At 47.3% G+C, this 18,534-nt stretch overlaps 1 protein-coding gene across 2 annotated transcripts in view; it reads right to left on the bottom strand.

Annotated features, from left to right (window-relative positions):
- CSNK1G1 (casein kinase 1 gamma 1) overlaps positions 1 to 18,534 on the bottom strand; it is a 98,831-nt gene that overhangs the window by 54,667 nt on the left and 25,630 nt on the right. For both annotated transcript variants that reach the window (XM_036389649.2, XM_036389650.2), the window contains exon 3: positions 1,682 to 2,098. In XM_036389649.2, coding sequence (XP_036245542.1) covers positions 1,682 to 1,859 — 178 coding nt within the window. In that variant the 5' untranslated portion in view covers positions 1,860 to 2,098. The remainder of the gene's footprint in view (positions 1 to 1,681; positions 2,099 to 18,534) is intronic.

Genomic DNA, 18,534 nt, shown 5'->3' with positions numbered 1-18,534 from the left:
AGCAGCAGGACAGGGAGCTGCTGGAACAAGTCCAGAAGAGGCCATGGAGATGCTCTGGAGCCAGGCTGGGAGAGCTGGGGGTGCTCACCCGGACAAGAGAAGCTCCAGGGAGATTTTGGGGTCCCCTTCAGTGTTTAAAGGGGCTCAAGGAGAGCTGGAGAGGGACCTAGGACAAGGACCTGGAGGGACAGGACAGGCAGAGGCAATGGCTTTGCACTGCCTGACAGCAGGGTTAGATGGGATATTGGGAAGGAATTGTTCTCTGTGAGGGTGGGCAGGCCCTGGCACAGGGTGCCCAGGGTAGCTGCTGGCTGTCCCATCCCTGGAAGAGTCCAAGGCCAGGCTGGACAGGGCTTGGAGCACCCTGGGATAGTGGGAGGTGTCCCTGCCCATGGCAGAGGTGGAATAGGATGGGTTTTAAGGTGCCTCTCAACCCAAACCAGGCTGTGATTCTGTGATTTGGGCACCAGCTGAATAAACTGAAGAGCCAGAGGGATCCACTACAGGTGCTAAACCTCAGAGCAGAGCTTGGATTACAAAGCAGTTCAACATCCCTGGGGATCCTGAGATTGTGACGTTTGCTGGGGGGGGCTTTGAGAATCCAACGGAGCAATTCATGTTATGTCACTGTAAGGATCCAAATTTATCTTAGCTGCCAATTATACTCATGTGCAGGAAGGTGGGAGTTTCCACCCTTGCCCTTGGTTTCTCTCCACCTTAGGAGTGTTATCTCTGCTTGGATGAATCAATAAAACTTCTCTGATGCAATGCTGAAACCAAAATACCCATTTACTGAGACACACCAGAAGTGAGCTGGTTGATCTTCACACCATGGAACAGCAGCACATGTATTGATGCAATAACCCAACCTCAGAGAGGGAAATCACACAGATTCATTTAGGATGACAGATTCTGAGCAGGAATCTACAAAGACACTATCAGTAGTGTTACGACCCTTGAGTTATGTGAAGCAACACCAGCTGCTTCCCCCATCTCATTTACAACACAACCATTGTTTTTTTAGGATGACTTAAGAGCCCAGTGCACTGCTCTGCATTGGTCTCTTAAGTAGTCCTAAACAAACAATGCATCAGTGGAACCATCTGTTTTGGGCAACCAGCTGTAAGACGTGGTCAGGAAACCAACAGACCATGAACAAATGTGGGGCTGGCTGAGGGAGCCAGATGGCCACTCGGCACATCCTGCTCCTCGCCAGCAAGCCCAACACACAGACAGAGCAGGCACAGAGTGATGGGGCTGAAATTAGGGCAGTGAGGTTAGAGAAGGACATGGAATTGAGTCTGAGTGCTGGGAACATCCCTTTAAATGGGTGTTCTAGCTTACAAACAAAAAATTGAGAGCAAGAATCAGCAATTCACAGTTGATATTTTTTTTTCACCTTAGGCAAGACATTCAGAGCTGTGAACAGTCGTCATTTGTTGGGATTGTTCAAAATTTGCATCTTTGGCCTCTCCAGTGTATTCCCTTTGACTTTATGCAAATCAAAATCATTCTAAGAGTTACATCTTCTGAGTCAGAAGCTTCGGATAAGACAGCTCAACACTTGGGAAACAAGACAGCGCACGCATTTCTCGAGCCAGGGAAAGTTTCTATGTATTCATATTCCAGTGGTGAAATGCTGATTTGCACAATGCAGGCCACTAAAATGCTTGCTTCTTACCTAGTCTGAGTTCTCCAAAGTTCCCACACCCAATCTTCTTGCCCACTCTGAAGTTGGGTCCCACCATGAGGACGCCGGAGGACGCTGACGAGCTCGGCCGCGATCCGTGCCCGCTCCTCCCCGGCATTCCTTTCGTCGTCCGCTGCCTTTCATCCTTATCCCTACTAGGATGGTCCATGATCTTAGTGAAATACCTCTGCCAGCAAGCTGGCAGAAAGGAGTTGGAGTACACACTCTCCTCCTTAGAACAGAAATTTATATCCAAAAGTATCCGCGTTGGAGTTCAAGAGAGTCATGGAAACTCATGGAAGTTCTTTTGGCACCAGATCCAGTTTCCTAATGCATCTTGATAATGTACCAAAGGGTCGGCTGTGTTCTTGAGAATTCAATAAAGGCAGGTTGCTTTTGGTTTCTTACCTGGGGAAAAGAAGAAATGCATGAAATAAAAATCATTATTTTAAAATACCAGGTGAGAAAGGAACAATGTCCAGAACTTTCCTGGCCTTGAGGAATTTAACAGCTACATGGAAAATTTATCGTTTTCTTGACAAGTTTCTGATAAAAAGCCCTGATGTCATGAAGAAATATAAGTGCTGTCCATCCACTGTTGCTGCTTGTCCCATTCTTGGAAGTGTCTCAGGCCAGGCTGGATGGGGTTTGGAGCAACCTGTCTAGTGGAAAGTGTCCCTGCCCATGGCTGTGGGTGGATCCAGCTGAGCATTAAGGTCCCTTCCAACCCAAACCAGTCTGTAATTCCATGATTCCACTGGAGTTATCAGGACTGACACCACATGCAGTAACCAGAGCCATTCCAACTACACCAGCATGTCAGGTGGACACTGTGAGGAAAACACATCCCACCTTTAAAGCCCCTGTGAGTGTAGGTTTGGTTTTTCCTCACTTCATACATTTATCAAGTACTACAGAAAAGCCAGACAAAAAATACAAAGGGGCCAATGAAAGGTGCCTGGAGAAGAAAAAAATTTTGTAGCATTTAAATAAAATTCTCTTTCCTTTTACCTCTCTTCAAGTTGATCTAGATAGATTATCTTGAATAACCTAAGTTGGAAGGGACCCATGAGAATCACTGAAGTCCAAACTGACCTCAGATATATTTGCTAATTCAAACTGCTGACCTACAGAGATGACCAAAATGAAGAGCCAAAGCATGATTAATTATTTTTTAAAAGCTGATAATTCAGTCTAAAGGGGACAAAACATAGATGCTTCTCAACCCTTGCAGGCCAAATGGTTCTTCTGTGCTCAGGAACAAGACCAGAGGAGACTGGCAGGAGCTGCAAGGACCCAGGAGGTCCTGCCCCACAGTCCAGGTAGGTACAGTCCAGGTACCAGCCTGTCCAGGTACAAGGACAGTCCAGAGGTACCAGCCTGGTGGTTTGAGCTTCCCCTCACTTCCCAAGAAATCAGCACAATAAAGGGAAAGGTTGCAGGATATCTTGTCTGCACAGGAGATGGTATTGGGCACTCTTGGGGTGCAGTTCTCCAGCAAGGATTAGAATAAACACACCTGGAACTACCCCCCATGTCCCAGGATATAAAGGAACAGGAACACTGCTGCATTCAGATTTTCCAGATGTTCCTGTATAATTTTACCAACAAGGTTTGTGTCCTACTTCCAATGCCTCCAAAGCAATCACACAAGTGCTCAATGACACCACCCAACCAGGAGTCCCATGGAAGGACACAGAGCACAAACACGTAAACAAGGGCTCAGAAGTTACTCTACTCAGGCAGCTGGCTCAGTTCTCCTGCAACAATACCTCTGTAGAGGGCTTAGCAAGAGTTCCTTCTGTTCATTTTGCCATGAAATCGTTAAGGTTGGAAAAGACCTCCAAGATGATTGAGTCCAACCATTAACTCATTCAATGATGATCCTCTGGTCCACCACAGGATGAAGCTAAGCTACTTACTTCCAGTTATCCAAAAATAAAAGACAAGGATTGTTACCCATCCACACAGAACAGAAGCAGAAGCCCTTCTGAAATCTGACTATGCTTTCCCTGGCCTCCAGCTGAGGAACACTTCTGTTTCTGGAGACTTTTTGTTTGATCTAAGGTACCTGGATAGAAGGTGGGGGTCACTCATGCTGGATCCACAAAATGCAGGGGACTACCAGCTGGAAATTCCAGTTCTTGAGTACTTATAGAATCACAGAATCACAGAATGGTTTGGTTGGAAGAGACTTTAAAGCCCATCTCATTTAATTCCATCCTCTGCCATGGGCAGGGACACCTTCCACTAGCCCAGGGTGCTCCAAGTCCCGTCCAACCTGGCTTTGGATTCTTGATGGGGCAGTCACAGCTGCTCTGGGCACCCTGTGCCAGGGCTTCCCCATCCTCACAGGGAAGAATTTCTCCCTAATATCCAATCTAAACACATCCTTTCAGCTTAAAGTCCCCTTGTCCTGTCACTTCTTGCTCTTGTAACAAGTCCCACCTCAGCCCTCCTGTATGTCTGTCCCCTTTAGGTACTGGAATTCTCCTTGTCACTTGGGACAGCTGTGGATCCCTGCAGAAAATGTCACACAGCATGTCTGCAGCATCTCCAGGAGGTGTGACAATCACCAGGTCACCTGAGAACCTCCATGTCTCAGCCACACCACCAGTTTGGCCATCAACCACAGTGACAAGCTCCCAGCACGCTCCCAAGCAATGTGTGAAACACCATTTGTACCTCTGGCCTAGACAAAAGAGCTGGAGATGTTAATGTACAAGAAATTATTTAGCATTACCAGGCTTTACTTGTCCCTCAAATTAATCCCAGATTTAACACTCAGAGCTGAATATGAATAAGCAGGAAGCATCCGTTACCAGTGAACTGGCTGAGCTGGTTTTTCATCACAGACATCCATCCCCACACACTCTCAGCTGCCACGCTTGGCACAGGCACAGCAGAGCTGTGTTTGCCCTGTGAAACCAGTCAGCAGGAGCAGTGATGAGGCTCTATCAGATATCAGAAAATCACTTTGACTGGACTCCACCCCAGGCTGTCCTGGGAGGAGAGACTGGCTTCAAAACAAACAACACGAAAAAGAACCATCAGTGAAACTACAGAGTTTTACTGCTGAACTCAAACCAAACGTGAGAATGACTTCTAGTAGCAGGTGGATTTGCTCACACTCACACATTTTATCAGGTCTTTCTGATAAAATTTTGGAAAAATAAAACTGAAGCATGGGAAATTTTGGTCTATCTGTCTATTTGGTCTTCTGATAAAATTTTGGAAAAATAAAACTGAAGCATGGCAAGTTTTGGTCTATCTGGTCTATCTCTGCTATGGCAAAAGAAGTAGACACAGAACATTCCAGCCAAATGTTTTATTTCCAGTTAAAGCTATCATCTTCCATGTAATACAACATATGGGTCTGGCACCTGGGGACATGGCTTAGTGATGGGCTTGGCAGACATGGGAGAAAGGCTGGACTCAGTGATCTCACAGGGCTTTGCCCACCTAAATGATTCCAGTATGCTGGAGTGTTCCTAGGGTTGGATCACTAAGAAAGATGAGCAGGACACAGGAATTCTATGAGTAAAAACCCAGTAACACTTTGGAGAACACAGCTGAACTTGCCAAAGCCAGAGAAGAATTTTTTCTCCCTGGAGACCAAAGTCATTATTTCACTCAAGACTGAATAATTTATGACAGAGAACTACCTACAACCTCAGAAATGGAAACAGAAAAAATCTCCAGCAAGAGCACAAACCCTGCCCAGTTTATACCTTGCTCAGCACATCTCAGATGGGACAAGCAAGCCCATTATCCTCAGGCAAATTAAGCACAAGTCCCACCACACATCTTGTGGCTCACAAAGGAAGAAAGATGTTAACAGTTATGAGCTCCTTCCCCCGCTCCCCATCTGGATCAGCTCTCCCTGGGGAGAAGGATGGAAAGGTCAGCCTGGCAGTCTGCAAACACTAACCATCCTCTCTCAGCTGAAAGCCTCCTGCAAACAGGAATTCAGAGCAGCAATAGGTGAGTGAACCACACCTCTGAGAAGCTCTTTATCACAGCCAAGCTGAGGAGCAGCACACCAGATCACACAAAGATCTTACACTATCATTACCACCTACTAAAAGTGTAAGTAGTAAATATGGCATCAAATATGGCCTTTGAGGACCAGCAGAGAACTCAGCTGGCTTTGGAGGGGAAGCAGCAGAAGAATGAAGACCAGACTGTCAGTCACATTAATATTTAAAGGCTGCTCAGAACACCAGGATGACTTCCTGTCATGATTGAAACTTTTTTATAATGATTCCTTCCTACCTTTCCACCCACTCAGCAAGATTGCTCCTCAAAGTTACTTCCATTTGAACAGAGCTGCATGAAGATATTTGCCTAATGGTGAATCAGCCCAATCCCAGGATTGATTTCACTACAATACAGTTGGAGACACAGGAACAGTTATTTAATGAAAGAAACAGGCCTGAAAGGAAATTATTTGCAGCACAGTTAGCTAAGTAAAAAACAACAGCACTGTATCCTACACACTTCCAAACATTTAGACCCAAATCTATGTCACAACCTCTCCTCCACTGATAAACCCACAGCACTACAGCTAGAAACCAGCTTCCAGGTGGTGTTAAATTATGGAATGGTTTGGGTTGGAAGGGACCTTAAAGCCCATCTTGTTCCACCCCCTGCCATGGGACACCTTCCACTATCCCAGGATGCTCCAAGCCTGCTCCAGCCTGGACTGGAACAATTCCAGGCAGGTCTGGAGGGCAGCTGCTGTTTGTGTTGATATCCACAATCCAGCATAAAGGAGTGTTTAATGAATGGCACAGAGACACTGCCCACAGGCCACACCATTTTTCAGGGGAGCCCTTCCGATGTAGGAAAGGACATCACAAATGTGAGGTTGGTGAAACGAAGCCAAAGTCATTCTTGTTCCCCCTTTCCCTTGTTCCCCAAAGGAAAAGCTCACTTCCCTTGAACTCAAAACTTCTTTGACCTTCTTGAGTTACTCTGGAGACCATTCCATGGCAGGAGCAAGTTTGCTTAAAGTCTTGGTTTGTGGCACAATTTCAGAAATCTGTCCAAACTGAAATATTCAATGAACATCCCCTTCTTCAAATTGAAGCAAGCAGGCCTGGCCTGGTCGAGGTCTGTGTGTGGTTTTGATCCCTGAAGGAGTCACTACATGCCAGAAATAAAACTGAAAATGCCTGGTGGATGAAGCAACACCCTGAAAAGCAGGAATCCAGCCCCATAATTCCTTTTAAAATCTTTTAAGAAGAGATGTCCAAGAAAGCCCCATTTTCTGCTGGGATGGGTGAACTCTCTACAGACACAGGACCACAATTCCTCAAAGCAGCTCCAAGATCATTGCTTTAGGACAAGGCACATGCCTTCCCACTGGGTTTTCCAACATCCACCCCACGTGCCTGTGTAAATACGTCTGGTAAGTCTCCTGATGTGGAGAGCACTTTCCAGACAAGATCTGCTACTTCCCACATGACTTCAAAGCCTAGAAAATCCTCCAGGGCTCTCAACTGACATGTTATAAACACACAGATATGAGCTCACCAGCTTCCACCCTCACACTGTGTAAAAAGTAGAGCCTTCAGCAGCAGAAAACTTCCCTGGCTTTGCCACAGACTGGGACAAAGCACTCGCCCTCTGGAAAAGGGAGGGCAGCCAAGCTGCAGGTAAGGAGAAACATTTTGAAACCAGGACATACAAGATGTGTTGCTCATGTTTTTAGCATCTACCAACTCATTTTGTGCTTACACCCCTAAGTTTAGAGGATCAAGCTGGCTTTGTGTGCTCTGCCTCACTGTGTGCCTTAACAGCTTCCAAGGTGTCAATGCTCTGCCTTTAATAAAGTGCAATTAGGAAAGCCTTAATTCCCAGCTCTGCTCTCTTCTGCATGGTCACACATCTCCACAGGCTTCACATCCCTTAAAGCCTTCTCATCCCACTGCTTTTATCTCCCCACTTCATGATGCTGCATTTCTTATCCTGCTTCTGTCCTTCCATCTGGCCACAACAGAATTTTCTTCTTCTGCAGCCTTCCTGTTACTTACTCCTGACAAAGTCACTGTTCTAATAATAAGAGTTTTGAGATTTGCCCTGCTCCTGAGCAGACAAATGAACAGTTTATTATTAACAAATATCCTATGTTAGAATCACAGAATCCATAAGGTTGAAAAGGCTTTCTAAGCTCATCAAGTCCAACCATTAATCCAGCACTGCCCAGGCCACCACTTAACCATGTCCCCAAGTGCCACATCCACACATCTCCTGAACACTTCCAGGTGTGGTGACTCCTCCACTGCCCTGGGCAGCCCGCTCCAACCTTTGACAAAGTTTTCTATGAAGAACTTTTCCCCAATACCCAAACTAACCCTCACCTGGCACAGCTTGAGGTCATTTCCTCTTGTCCTGTTGTTTGTTCCCTTGGAGCAGAGCCTGAGCCCCCCATGGCTGCCCCCTCCTGTCAGGGAGTTGTGCAGAACCACAAGGTCCCCCCTGAGCCTCCTTTCCTTCAGGCTGAGCCTCCCTAGGCTCCTTCAGCTGCTCCTGGTGCTCCAGACCCTTCCCTGGACATGCCTCAGCCCCTCAGTGTCTTTCTTGCTGTGAAAGGTCCAAAACCGAGCCCAGGATTCCAGGCGTGTCCTCAGCAGTGCCCAGTACAGGTGGTCAATCCTTACCTGGTCCTGCTGGTCACACTATTGCTGACACAAGCCAGAACACTGCTGGTTTTTTGGCCACACCTGGGCTCATATTGACCATTACAGGTCCTTTTTCACCAGGCAGCCTCCCAGAAACCAACTCCACACCTGGAGTGCTCCACAGGGTTGTTGTCCCTGATGTGCTGTACCTAGATTTGGCCCTATTGACCCTCACACCACTGCCCTGTCCTGTGGATCCAGCCTGTCCAGATCCCTCTGCAGAGCCTTCCTGCCCTCCAGCAGATCCACACTCTTGGTGTCACCTGGAAGACGGCCCTGCTCTGGTGCTTGGCTATTTTCCAAGCCAAGGAAGGGAAGATGGAAATCAAGTACTTTCCCCACTCAGACACGAGGAATATCTTTTTTGGGTGGTTCTTTTTTGCCTTTTTGTCTCCCACTCAAGAGCTTTCTGGTTACTCCAAGGATCTTCCACTGGATGGATTCCAAGTCCCCTGCTGTACCCCAGCAGCACCTCTCCACAGAGATCAGCATTTATCTGTGCTTCCCCAACCAGCACTACACTGACCTGGTTTCAGTGTCCTCAATGTTGTGCAAAACAACAGAAAAACTGAAAAAGTAGGTCAAAATTCTCTGTTGCAATTTAGAGCTGGGAGCAGCAGTGACAAAGCTGGCTGCCAACTACAGCAAGCAGGTACACATCAGTGCCCCTCACTTGGGAGATTCTTCCCACCCTTGGAGGCTGCAGATGCCTTTTAAACATTATGAATTACTTCTGTTGAATCATTTGACCCAACAATTTAATCTTCAGCTTGTGCAGTTAGTTTTGCTCAGTGCTTCACAGGAGGAAAATAAGGAGGCACACAAACAATATTTAAGTCTATATTGCTGGGAAGGGAGAAGGATGGACAACTGCGGATCACTACATTCATTCATTACTCTTGAATGCCCAGGACTATCAAGTTTGCATCCTCCAATTACAGTTTTTACAAACAGGGATGAACCCAAATGAACTTGTGCCTTTTTTTAGCTGAGTGGAGTGAACTTCCAAGAGCTCTTTTCCTTGAAGGCCTTGTGAACATGCTAAAACACATTAATTGTATAATCCCCAACTAAATACATCAGCAAGTTACTTTTCCAAGTGATCTCAGTTGATTGTTTCCCTGAGAGCGATCCAAGCACCCATTCTCTAAGTTCACTCCTGAACTTTGTTCCCAATCCCCCCTCTACAGAAGCTCAGCACGAAAGCCAGGAATGTTTCCAAGGGAAAAACTAATTTAGTTGGAAATTTAGTTCTTCCACATGAGCAGAGTCAAAACAAAGCAGAGTCAAAACAAAGCATAGAGCATTTTCCAGGGAAGTGGATTGTGTGATGTGAGATCAATTCATCGACTTCTCTCCCCGAAACTGAGTCCCAGCCAAACGTGTGCCAGCAGCCAGGGATGCACATTCCTACAGATGGAAAAAGGGCTAGAGACCATAATCTGTCAGAAAAGGAGGGTTAGTGCTGTCAATGAAGAGGGAGATTATGCTGGAACAGCTAAAGAAGCAGCTGAATGCTGGAATAAAATGAAAAATCCCCTCATGAAACCTGAGCTCTACATATTTTGGTCTTTTTTTTAGGCTGGGTAGAGTAAAAGCTGAAGTGCAACTGCCAGATCAGTGCCTCTGCACCTTGTGAGGCTTGAGCAGACATAAGACTCACAGCCCTCTGTAGAAACCCCACTGGAGTGCCAGTGCCTGGCCGTGAGCAGCACGTCCCTGTGATCCCTGCAGTCCATACACCCCACCAGCATTCCCTGCATCCTGAGGGTCCTGCTGTCCCTGCCTGGAGGGGACTCTCACACCCACAGCACTTTTGGGATCTACCTCCTGACCCCAGCTTTACCATCCAGTGTTTAGAATCACGAAGGTCGGAAAAGACCTCCAAGATCATCAAGTCCAATCTTTGAACAGCTTCTCAAGGAGCCTGGGGGTCAGGATACATCTCTGCTGGCAAAACAGGCTGGGTAAGGCAACAAAAGATCAGGTTTCAGCAGAAATATGTATTTATGGGGATGCTACAGAGGAAATGAGGAAAAACCTGCCAGCAGCAAAAGCTGTACAACAGACCCTGCAGAAGTTCTCTTCTCTGATATCCAGGCATCATAAACCTGTAGGTTTATTTTTCCTCTTAAAATAACAAATTGTTTAACAGCAAAAAGAGATGTCCCTATACCATCCCCTTCCTTCCAGGCCATGGGTTTGAAGAAGAAAAGGGCAAAGATGACTTCTAGACAGCCATGTGCATCCATCACCAAGGAATAATCCACAGCACATGGATTCAGGTGCATCCATGGTGGTTGATGGATGTAGTTTGCAGTTAATGATATCAAAGTCCTCGACAAGACCACCAGGGGAGCTTAGGCTCTGGAGCAGCCTTGGATCACTGGCAGCAACATCACTTTTACAGATTTACAGCCTAATTTAACACAGATGCACCTCAATCATCTACGACTGTTTTATCTGCTCTGTCTGGCAGGGAAAAGCAGCACAGAGGATAAACTGCAGACAGGCTCAGACAGCCTGGAAGGACTGGTGAACTTGGCAGCCAGACACAACCTCCCCCCACCCCCAAAAGCCTTGGTAGTCTCCAAACCATGAAGTGCTTTCTTCTTCTTCAGAAAGGAATGCAAAGATCAAGTTTAGAGCCAAGGCAGCTTCCACAGTGTGTGTGGGGTGGGGAAAAGCCTCTCACCAGAAGAAAAGTCCTTGTGAAGTTGAGGAGATGGGTCAAAGAAAACTGAAGAAACCTTGGTGGCAAGGGTGGGTAGAAGCTGTGCTAGTGGAGCCCAGCTTGGGATAACAGGGAGCCCTGAGGTGCCGAGAGCCTTTTGGCCCTGTCCAAAGTGCATCCAACAGGAATGTGTTTCCCCTGTGGAAGGACACATTCCTGTCAAGTGCCATCCAGTATCCATAAAAAGTGTCCTAACAGAACAGCAGTGAGGTGGGATTCACATGCAGGGTCTTTGTATTCCAATTTAAGAAAGCCCCAGGTCCCCAGGCTTGGCTTGTGGTAACCTGATGGGAACAGGCTGTCCTCTCTCTGTCCCACCAATACCTAGAGCACTTCCAAAAGCTGAGGACAAACAAGCAGAACGGTTTCTTTGCTGCCTCAGCTCAAAATGACACCAAACTTCTGCTAAGTCTCTTACCAGCTCTTAAAATGATCTTCAGACACAACTGGTTAGACTCAGGATCAGCCTCTGGTGCTCAGTGTTTGTACCTGGTGGCTCAGGAGACAGGAAAACATCTGGACTCTCACAGCACTGAGCTCTAAACATGCTGCAAGTGCTCTCTCAGTGTCCAAATGTCCAGCACAGAGCAGCAAAGCCTTGGAGAAGATTCCATTTCCATGCAATAGGAAGGAAGTTATGAGGGTGCACCAGAAGTAGGTGGCTTCAGAAAGGGATTTTCACACAAGTGCCTAATTCAGTGAGATGATTTAGTCACCAAGTGCCAAATGCACCACAAATTGGGCACAATTCAGCCTGGCTCAGGTGTGTCCTGCAGGGATGAACAGCAGCCACCACCCAAAGCTCGTGTGGCTGTAGGAGACTGTGCATCCATGTCCTTCTGTGATTCCAGGGATGACCCCACAGGAACTCAAGTGTTCTTCACCACCACACTGCCTCATACAAGGAGAGGATGAAAAGATAAGAAGGGAACATGCCCAAGAACAGTGCAGTGGGTAGAAGTCTCAAGTACATTCTGTGCAGCTGAACTTTAAGTCCTGGCCTGGCAGGCAAAGCCCAAAAACGCTCGACAGCAAATGGGGAAGAGAACTCTGCCAAGTCTGTGTCATTCCATCCCACAGACTCTTGATGGTGCCCAACAAACTTCATTCAAGGCTGCTCATCACTAAAAACTCCTTGTAAGAGCTGGGTAATAAACTGGAAACATGGTGATGTAAGAGCTGGAACAGTGGCACTTTGCAAAAAAATAGCAATGGTGATGCCACCAGGAGAGAGAGGGAGTGTATTAAGGGAAAACACAAGAAAATCTGAAAGTCCATGATTTAATGGACATGTTTTTTCCTTTTAATGCCTGAACTTCACCTTCTCTTTTGCGAAGACACTGCCTTTTCCAGCAGTCAAGGAGAGAGTAGCAGACCACACTGTCTCTTCATATAATGAGACATTTGGCAGGGATTTGACTGACATCACCTACATATTTTGTTTGCAACTAAACCATGTCTTGAAGAGGAAAACTACGTACCTGAGACGTACACAGGGAGAGAAATCTGTCCCAGCTTTTAATGGGGCTGCTTTTTTGGAGGTGAATGGCTGTCAGATGGGGGTGACTAACCATTCACCTGCTTATGAACCATTCACCTGCTTGTGAACCATCCTGCTTGTGAGGCTTAGAGCACAAGGGAGCTGGAAACGTAAGAACCACAACCCTAAGTAATAAATCCTGATGATTTGGGCTTAATAAATCAGTGCTTCAGCCTACGCAAGCCAATGCTGTTGCCAACACCCTGATTACTTGCTACCTCTGTTTTGGGAGAGGAAGGTTTTTATTGGGATAGATAATGTCCATTAAAAACTGCCAGAATTTGATATTTAAGGCACTGTTACACTCAAAGCCTGAAACCTTCTACAGCAATCCCCTTCCTGGTATGGGATTATAAAAACTCCATGATGTCAAAACAAGCTGTCCCACCCCAAAACCCACAGGGCAGCATCTTTATGGCACATAAAGAGCCATCATTTCCTTCCTCTCTGATAAGACTCCCTATATCTCCCAGATCTCCCAGCTCTGTGTCCTGATGAGGCAGCTCAGCTGTCAGAAGGATCTGGATTACCTATGTGACTGGAAGGTGCTAGGAATTACATCCAGACCAAGCAAAATTCCCACTGGAGAAGCACAACCCCCTTGCAGGCAGGCCAGAAGATTAGATCTTGTCTCTTGCCTTTTAAATTTTCATTTCTTGTAATTTATTTTTCTTCATTTATTTCTGAAAGAAGCAAAGGTCGCTCTGTTTGCTGGCAGGAGGAGCTGCCTCCTCCCCAGTGCAAGGTCCAGTCTTGGTTACTGGTCTAATTCTGTGCTGGTGGCTACACCCACACAAACACCATCAGCCCCAGAAAAATCTGCACTTCCTCAGAAGGGCAATTAGGCACTGTAATCCCAAAATACACACATAAACAGTTGCATTTGATCACAGAAACAAAATGTTTGTGCCCAGCTCCTTCCTCAATCTGGCAAGGAAGTGGCCCAGGGCACCTGCCCGCACGGGCAGGCCAAGCAGGAGCCACCAACACTCCAGGAGCAGCCACGTGGCTTTAAAAAATCATAATACTTGAAGGTTTGTGCTCTTGGTTGGTTTTCTGGGTTTTGTCTTCCTCAAATTTGAAGCTGTCAGCTCCTTAGAAGTCTTCACACACTGGATGGGTATTTTAGCTCCTTCCAGGTGTGCTAGGAAGCACCATCCCACACCTGTTATTCTGCTACCTGGGTTTTCACAGGTGCAGCTTCTTTGTAAAATGACATCAAGATGAGGTCCATGTGCTCCAGGTGAGCAGCATCAGTAGAGATGGAGTCTCTGCACTGGCACTCCTGTAAAGCCACTGTACACACCAGAACACGTCTAGGTGGCACGTGCAGCACCAGAGATGGCAACAAACACACTCTGATTTCTCATAGTGACAGTCTGGAGAAGCTTCAGAGACATCTTCTTGCCAATACCGATCCAACTCTCACATGGGCATCACCACGCTCATCAAATTTCCCCCCTCAAACTCACAGTAAAAGGAAAAAATTAAATTTGTGAAGGATCAGCCTGGTTAAGACATCACTATCCCTTCTGAACATAGGCTGGCAAACAGGGGTGGTCAGACATCACCTGCCTTTGCACTGAGTGATGGACAATGTGCCCAAGAGGGTGTTAATGCCTACAAGGACATCTGCAATCCCCCAAATCCCTGCATAGCAAGAAAAATACCATGGAGCTGTGCTAGGGGTGGGTTAGGTTGGATATTAGGAAAAAATTCTTGCCCCAGAGGGTGGTCAGGCACTGAACAGGCTCCCCAAGGAATGGTCTTGGCCCCAAGGCTGCCACAGCTCAAGGAGTGTTTGGACAATGCTCTCAGGGACATGGGATTGTTGGAGTGTCCTGAGCAGGGCCAGGTGATGGACTTGATAACCCCTGTGGGTCCCTTCCAAGTCAGGATATTCCATAAGCTATGATTTTTCTAGTCACAAGCAGTAACTCCAAAGCCATATCCAGCTTCAACAGCACATTTATTTTCATTATAAAGCCAAATTGTGGAAATGCTGCTGTGTTAAGGTCATGGCAGTGGATTTAATTCATGTCAGCAGCTGTCACTGACACTGATAACCCTTTATGTGCATCTCAGCACGGTGTCACTGCCTGCTGCTTATCTGACAGGTCAATCAAAGGCACTTCAACAGCCAGTGAACACCTGAGCTCCCTCTCTGAGGTCACCTTGCTGTTTTGGTTACATCCATTACAATCTGTGCCAGAAGAGCATTGCCACTGGAGCTCCTCAATACCCTAAAGGAGGGATACTGGATTAACAACCCTCAGCACACCCAGGAAGGGCAGGTGGCAGAAACAGGCAGTGCTGACACAAGTGTTCAACCTCACAGTGCATCCATGGAGCAATGTCAGCTCGAGGAAGCAGCCTGTAAACCAGCAGGGAAATAAACTGAAGGGATGGGTCAGTTTCAGAGAGGTAATTTTACATGACAACTCTTCCTGCTTCTCTCCTTTCCCTCCTGTTAAGGACTTTGCACAGTTCACGGCCTGGCTCCGTTTGCTCTGAACTCCAGACGTGCCTATGTAAAGGGAATGTGGTGCCAAAACAAACAAATCTTCCACCCACTTGTGGTCCAGCAATCCATTAGGAAGGAAAGACAAGGCACACACCACTAAAACTATAAATACCCACTAGCATGGACAAGAGTGAAGGCTTGTGGTTAACAAAAAGAAGGATTTTGTTGCAGTCCTCAAGGCATTAGACTTATATTTGAGACTCCTGTTTCAGAAGTTTCTAGCCCTCTCTTGTGTTTATAGACTGGTTTGGTTTGGAAGCTCAGTTTGTTCCACCCCCTGCCATGGGCAGTAACACTTCCCACTATCCCAAGCCCTGTCCAGCCTTGCCTTGGACACTTCCAGGGATCCAGGGGCAGCCAGAGCTGCTATGGGCACCCTGCACCAGAGCCTGCTCATCCTCAGAGAGAAGAATTCCTTCCCAGTATCCCATCTAACCCTACCCTCTGGCAGTGGGAAGCCATTCCACCTTGTCCTATCCCTCCAGGCTCTTGTCCCAGTCCCTCTCCAGCTCTCCTGGAGCCCCGTCAGGCCCTGGAAGGGGCTCTGAGGTGTCCCTGGAGCCTTTTTGAGATGAGCACCCCCAGTTCTCCCAGCCTGGCTCCAAAGCAGAGGAGCTTCAGTCCTTGGAAGATCTCCTTGGCCTCCTCTGAACTGGCTCCAGCAGCTCCATGTTCTTTCTTTGGTGGGACCTCTGAACTGGAGCAGCTCTGCAGGTGGAATCTCACCTGAGTGAGGCAGCTTTCCCCCCTGCCCTGCTGCCCAAGCTGAGGAATCACCCAGGGCACTGGGTTTGGGGCTGCCAGGGCTGTGCTCAGTCCCTTTTCCCCCCAGGCTGTGTTTGTGCTTGGGATGGCCCTGGCCCAGGGCCAGGACACTGCACTTGGCCTTGCTGAGCTCCATGAGTTCCCCACAGTCCCACCTCTCCAGGTCCCTCTGTCTGCATGCCACCCCTTCCCACCAGCCTGGCCTGCTGACCACAACAAAGCTGCCATCAATCCCACTTAACAAAGAATTCAAAGACCCTGAATTTCTCCACTGATATGATAAAGTCATAGGAGACCTATCCACACATATTCCCTCAGTGAGGAAAATAATGAAGTACCAGCTCAGCTGTGCAGCATAACACAAAGGAATCCACATGGGAATGGAGTTGCTTATCCCTGTTCACAGAAAAAGAACTTCAAAACTTGGGCCTTATTAGATACTGGATCATCCAGAAACTGGAACCACACTTCCTAAGACATCCTTGAATTCACTCACTCCAGCAGCAGAAGCTATAGGAAGTGTGTGCAGCTCCATGAACCTGTATTTCCCATCCTAGAATAACTTAAAAATTAGTGACACTGCAGAGAGAAGCCTGAAGGTTCCTCAAGAACCAAGGCTGTGATATAGCAACAGTTTGGTGCAGAGAGATTATAAAATACCTTCTGGACTCCCTGGATTAGCAATGGAGAAACTGAAGCCAATGCCCTGCAAGAAAACACTGAACGAGGAGTGATGATCAGAGCAAGTTCTGGAGCTGAAGGAGAAAGCTGTTTATTCTACCTCTCACACTCATCTGGACTTCAGAGTTAAGTTTATCTTTTAAAATAAAGCAGAGATGCCACACAGGTACTCACAGAGATCTCCAGCCAAGGGAAGCACATCCTGATGATAGCATTCCTTTATCCTGCACTGCATGGCCCTGGACTAATCACAGCTGGCACATTTCTTCACACTGAACCCCAGCACTCATTTCACACGCAGTAACCTCACTGAGCAGAGACACGACACCTTTTCCCACCCTGTTAGCTTTAACACCATCATCTAAAACAAGACATGGGGGGCTGTCCCATGCAGGACTTGCCTCCAAACCATGGGAGAAGCCAGTTACTACTGAGCCTCTTTGCCCTCTGAGAGGCACAAATCTCCCATCTAAATCCTCCCCCACCACCAAATCTTCACTTAAATACAGGCTGAGCTCTAAGAATCCTTTGCTGGAACCCTGCCTCTCTCAACCACAGATCCCCTTTAGGTGCTATCTTAAACTGTATTTCCAGGAGTAATTACTCCATTACAGCACCTGTTCCCTCTCCCATGCCAACAACATGACCTTGAGAAAGCTGGAAAAACAAGCCCAATTCTTCTGCCTACAAGGCAGTTCTTCCACAAGGAAAGACAGCACCTCTTGATCACATCTCTAGACAACAGCCCAGTACTTTAGGCACTTTTTCAAGCATTGTTTTTGTGGTTTGAAACCCAAAAATGGCTCTGTGCTCAGCCCTTTTGAATCACCACATGCGGAAGAAAATTTAGGCTATTTCTAGCTGAGTCTTCTCAGTCAGATCATGAACACAGGCAGGTGGCACAAGGGCATTCCAGATTATTCCTGAGAAGCTGATGCCATGACAGTGCAGGTGTGATGGACAAGCACCAGGCAGCCAAGCCCTGGGAGCAAGGGAAGAGCACAGCAATGCTCTGTGTTGGAGTGAAGGACTTGAAAACCATCTCAGAACCTGCAACATCATCAATGCTGGACTGGCTTTCCCCACCTGACTGAACTCACCCTGCTCTGGGTGAATCTGTGCAGCCTCCTGTTCCCACAGCTCAGGGAACAGTGCCCCACAGCTTGGGACATGAGAGGCAGCTCATCCCTTCCTGAACCTGTGACCTTCAGAGCTCATCTGAGGTCAACCACCATCCTTGTCTCCACAGGAGCAGCTCCATGTCCCCAGAGATGGCATCCCAGAAAAAGCAAAGCTTGACAGAATTTCACCGTGGCCAGCTTAAACATCTGCATCAGAAAGGTCTTTTTTAACCCATTTTTCATTTCCATTGATAGGCAAGACAACAAGAATTGGAAGAATGCTGTTTTATCACAGAAACTGCCCAGATTTGATTCTCATTCACCTGGAGAAGAAAGTTTAGGTGAGAAGGAAACTGAGGGCCATCTGCCTCCTACTACAGCAAATGTGAACAATTAGACCTCCCAGAACCTGAGGGCAACATTAAGATGGAAAGCAAACTCTCAACCATGCTGGTCTGGCCATCATCCCTCCCAGGCTGCATCTCAGGACAAGGAGAAGCTGCACATGGAAAAGGAAACAACCCACCTAAAGATAATCAACCCCTTGTTTGTGATGGATCATTGCTTGACCACATCTATAAAGTGCCAGTCTGATGTCCCCAAGGGACCTGGCTTCATTACTTGCACTCCCTGAAGTGATTTACAGCCCTGCAAACCTCTGCTGCTGCTTGAGGAAGAGAAGATCACAACAACCATGTGTTTGCCTGTAGAAATCACATCACCTGCCAGCTGGCCAGGAAGGAGGCTGGACAGTCCCTGTCTGCAGCTGATCTCTCCTCTTGCACAGCACAAC

Source organism: Molothrus ater, chromosome 13 (assembly GCF_012460135.2).
Source record: "Molothrus ater isolate BHLD 08-10-18 breed brown headed cowbird chromosome 13, BPBGC_Mater_1.1, whole genome shotgun sequence".
NCBI lineage: Eukaryota > Metazoa > Chordata > Aves > Passeriformes > Icteridae > Molothrus > Molothrus ater.
This window is presented reverse-complemented; position numbering and strand designations above follow the sequence as displayed.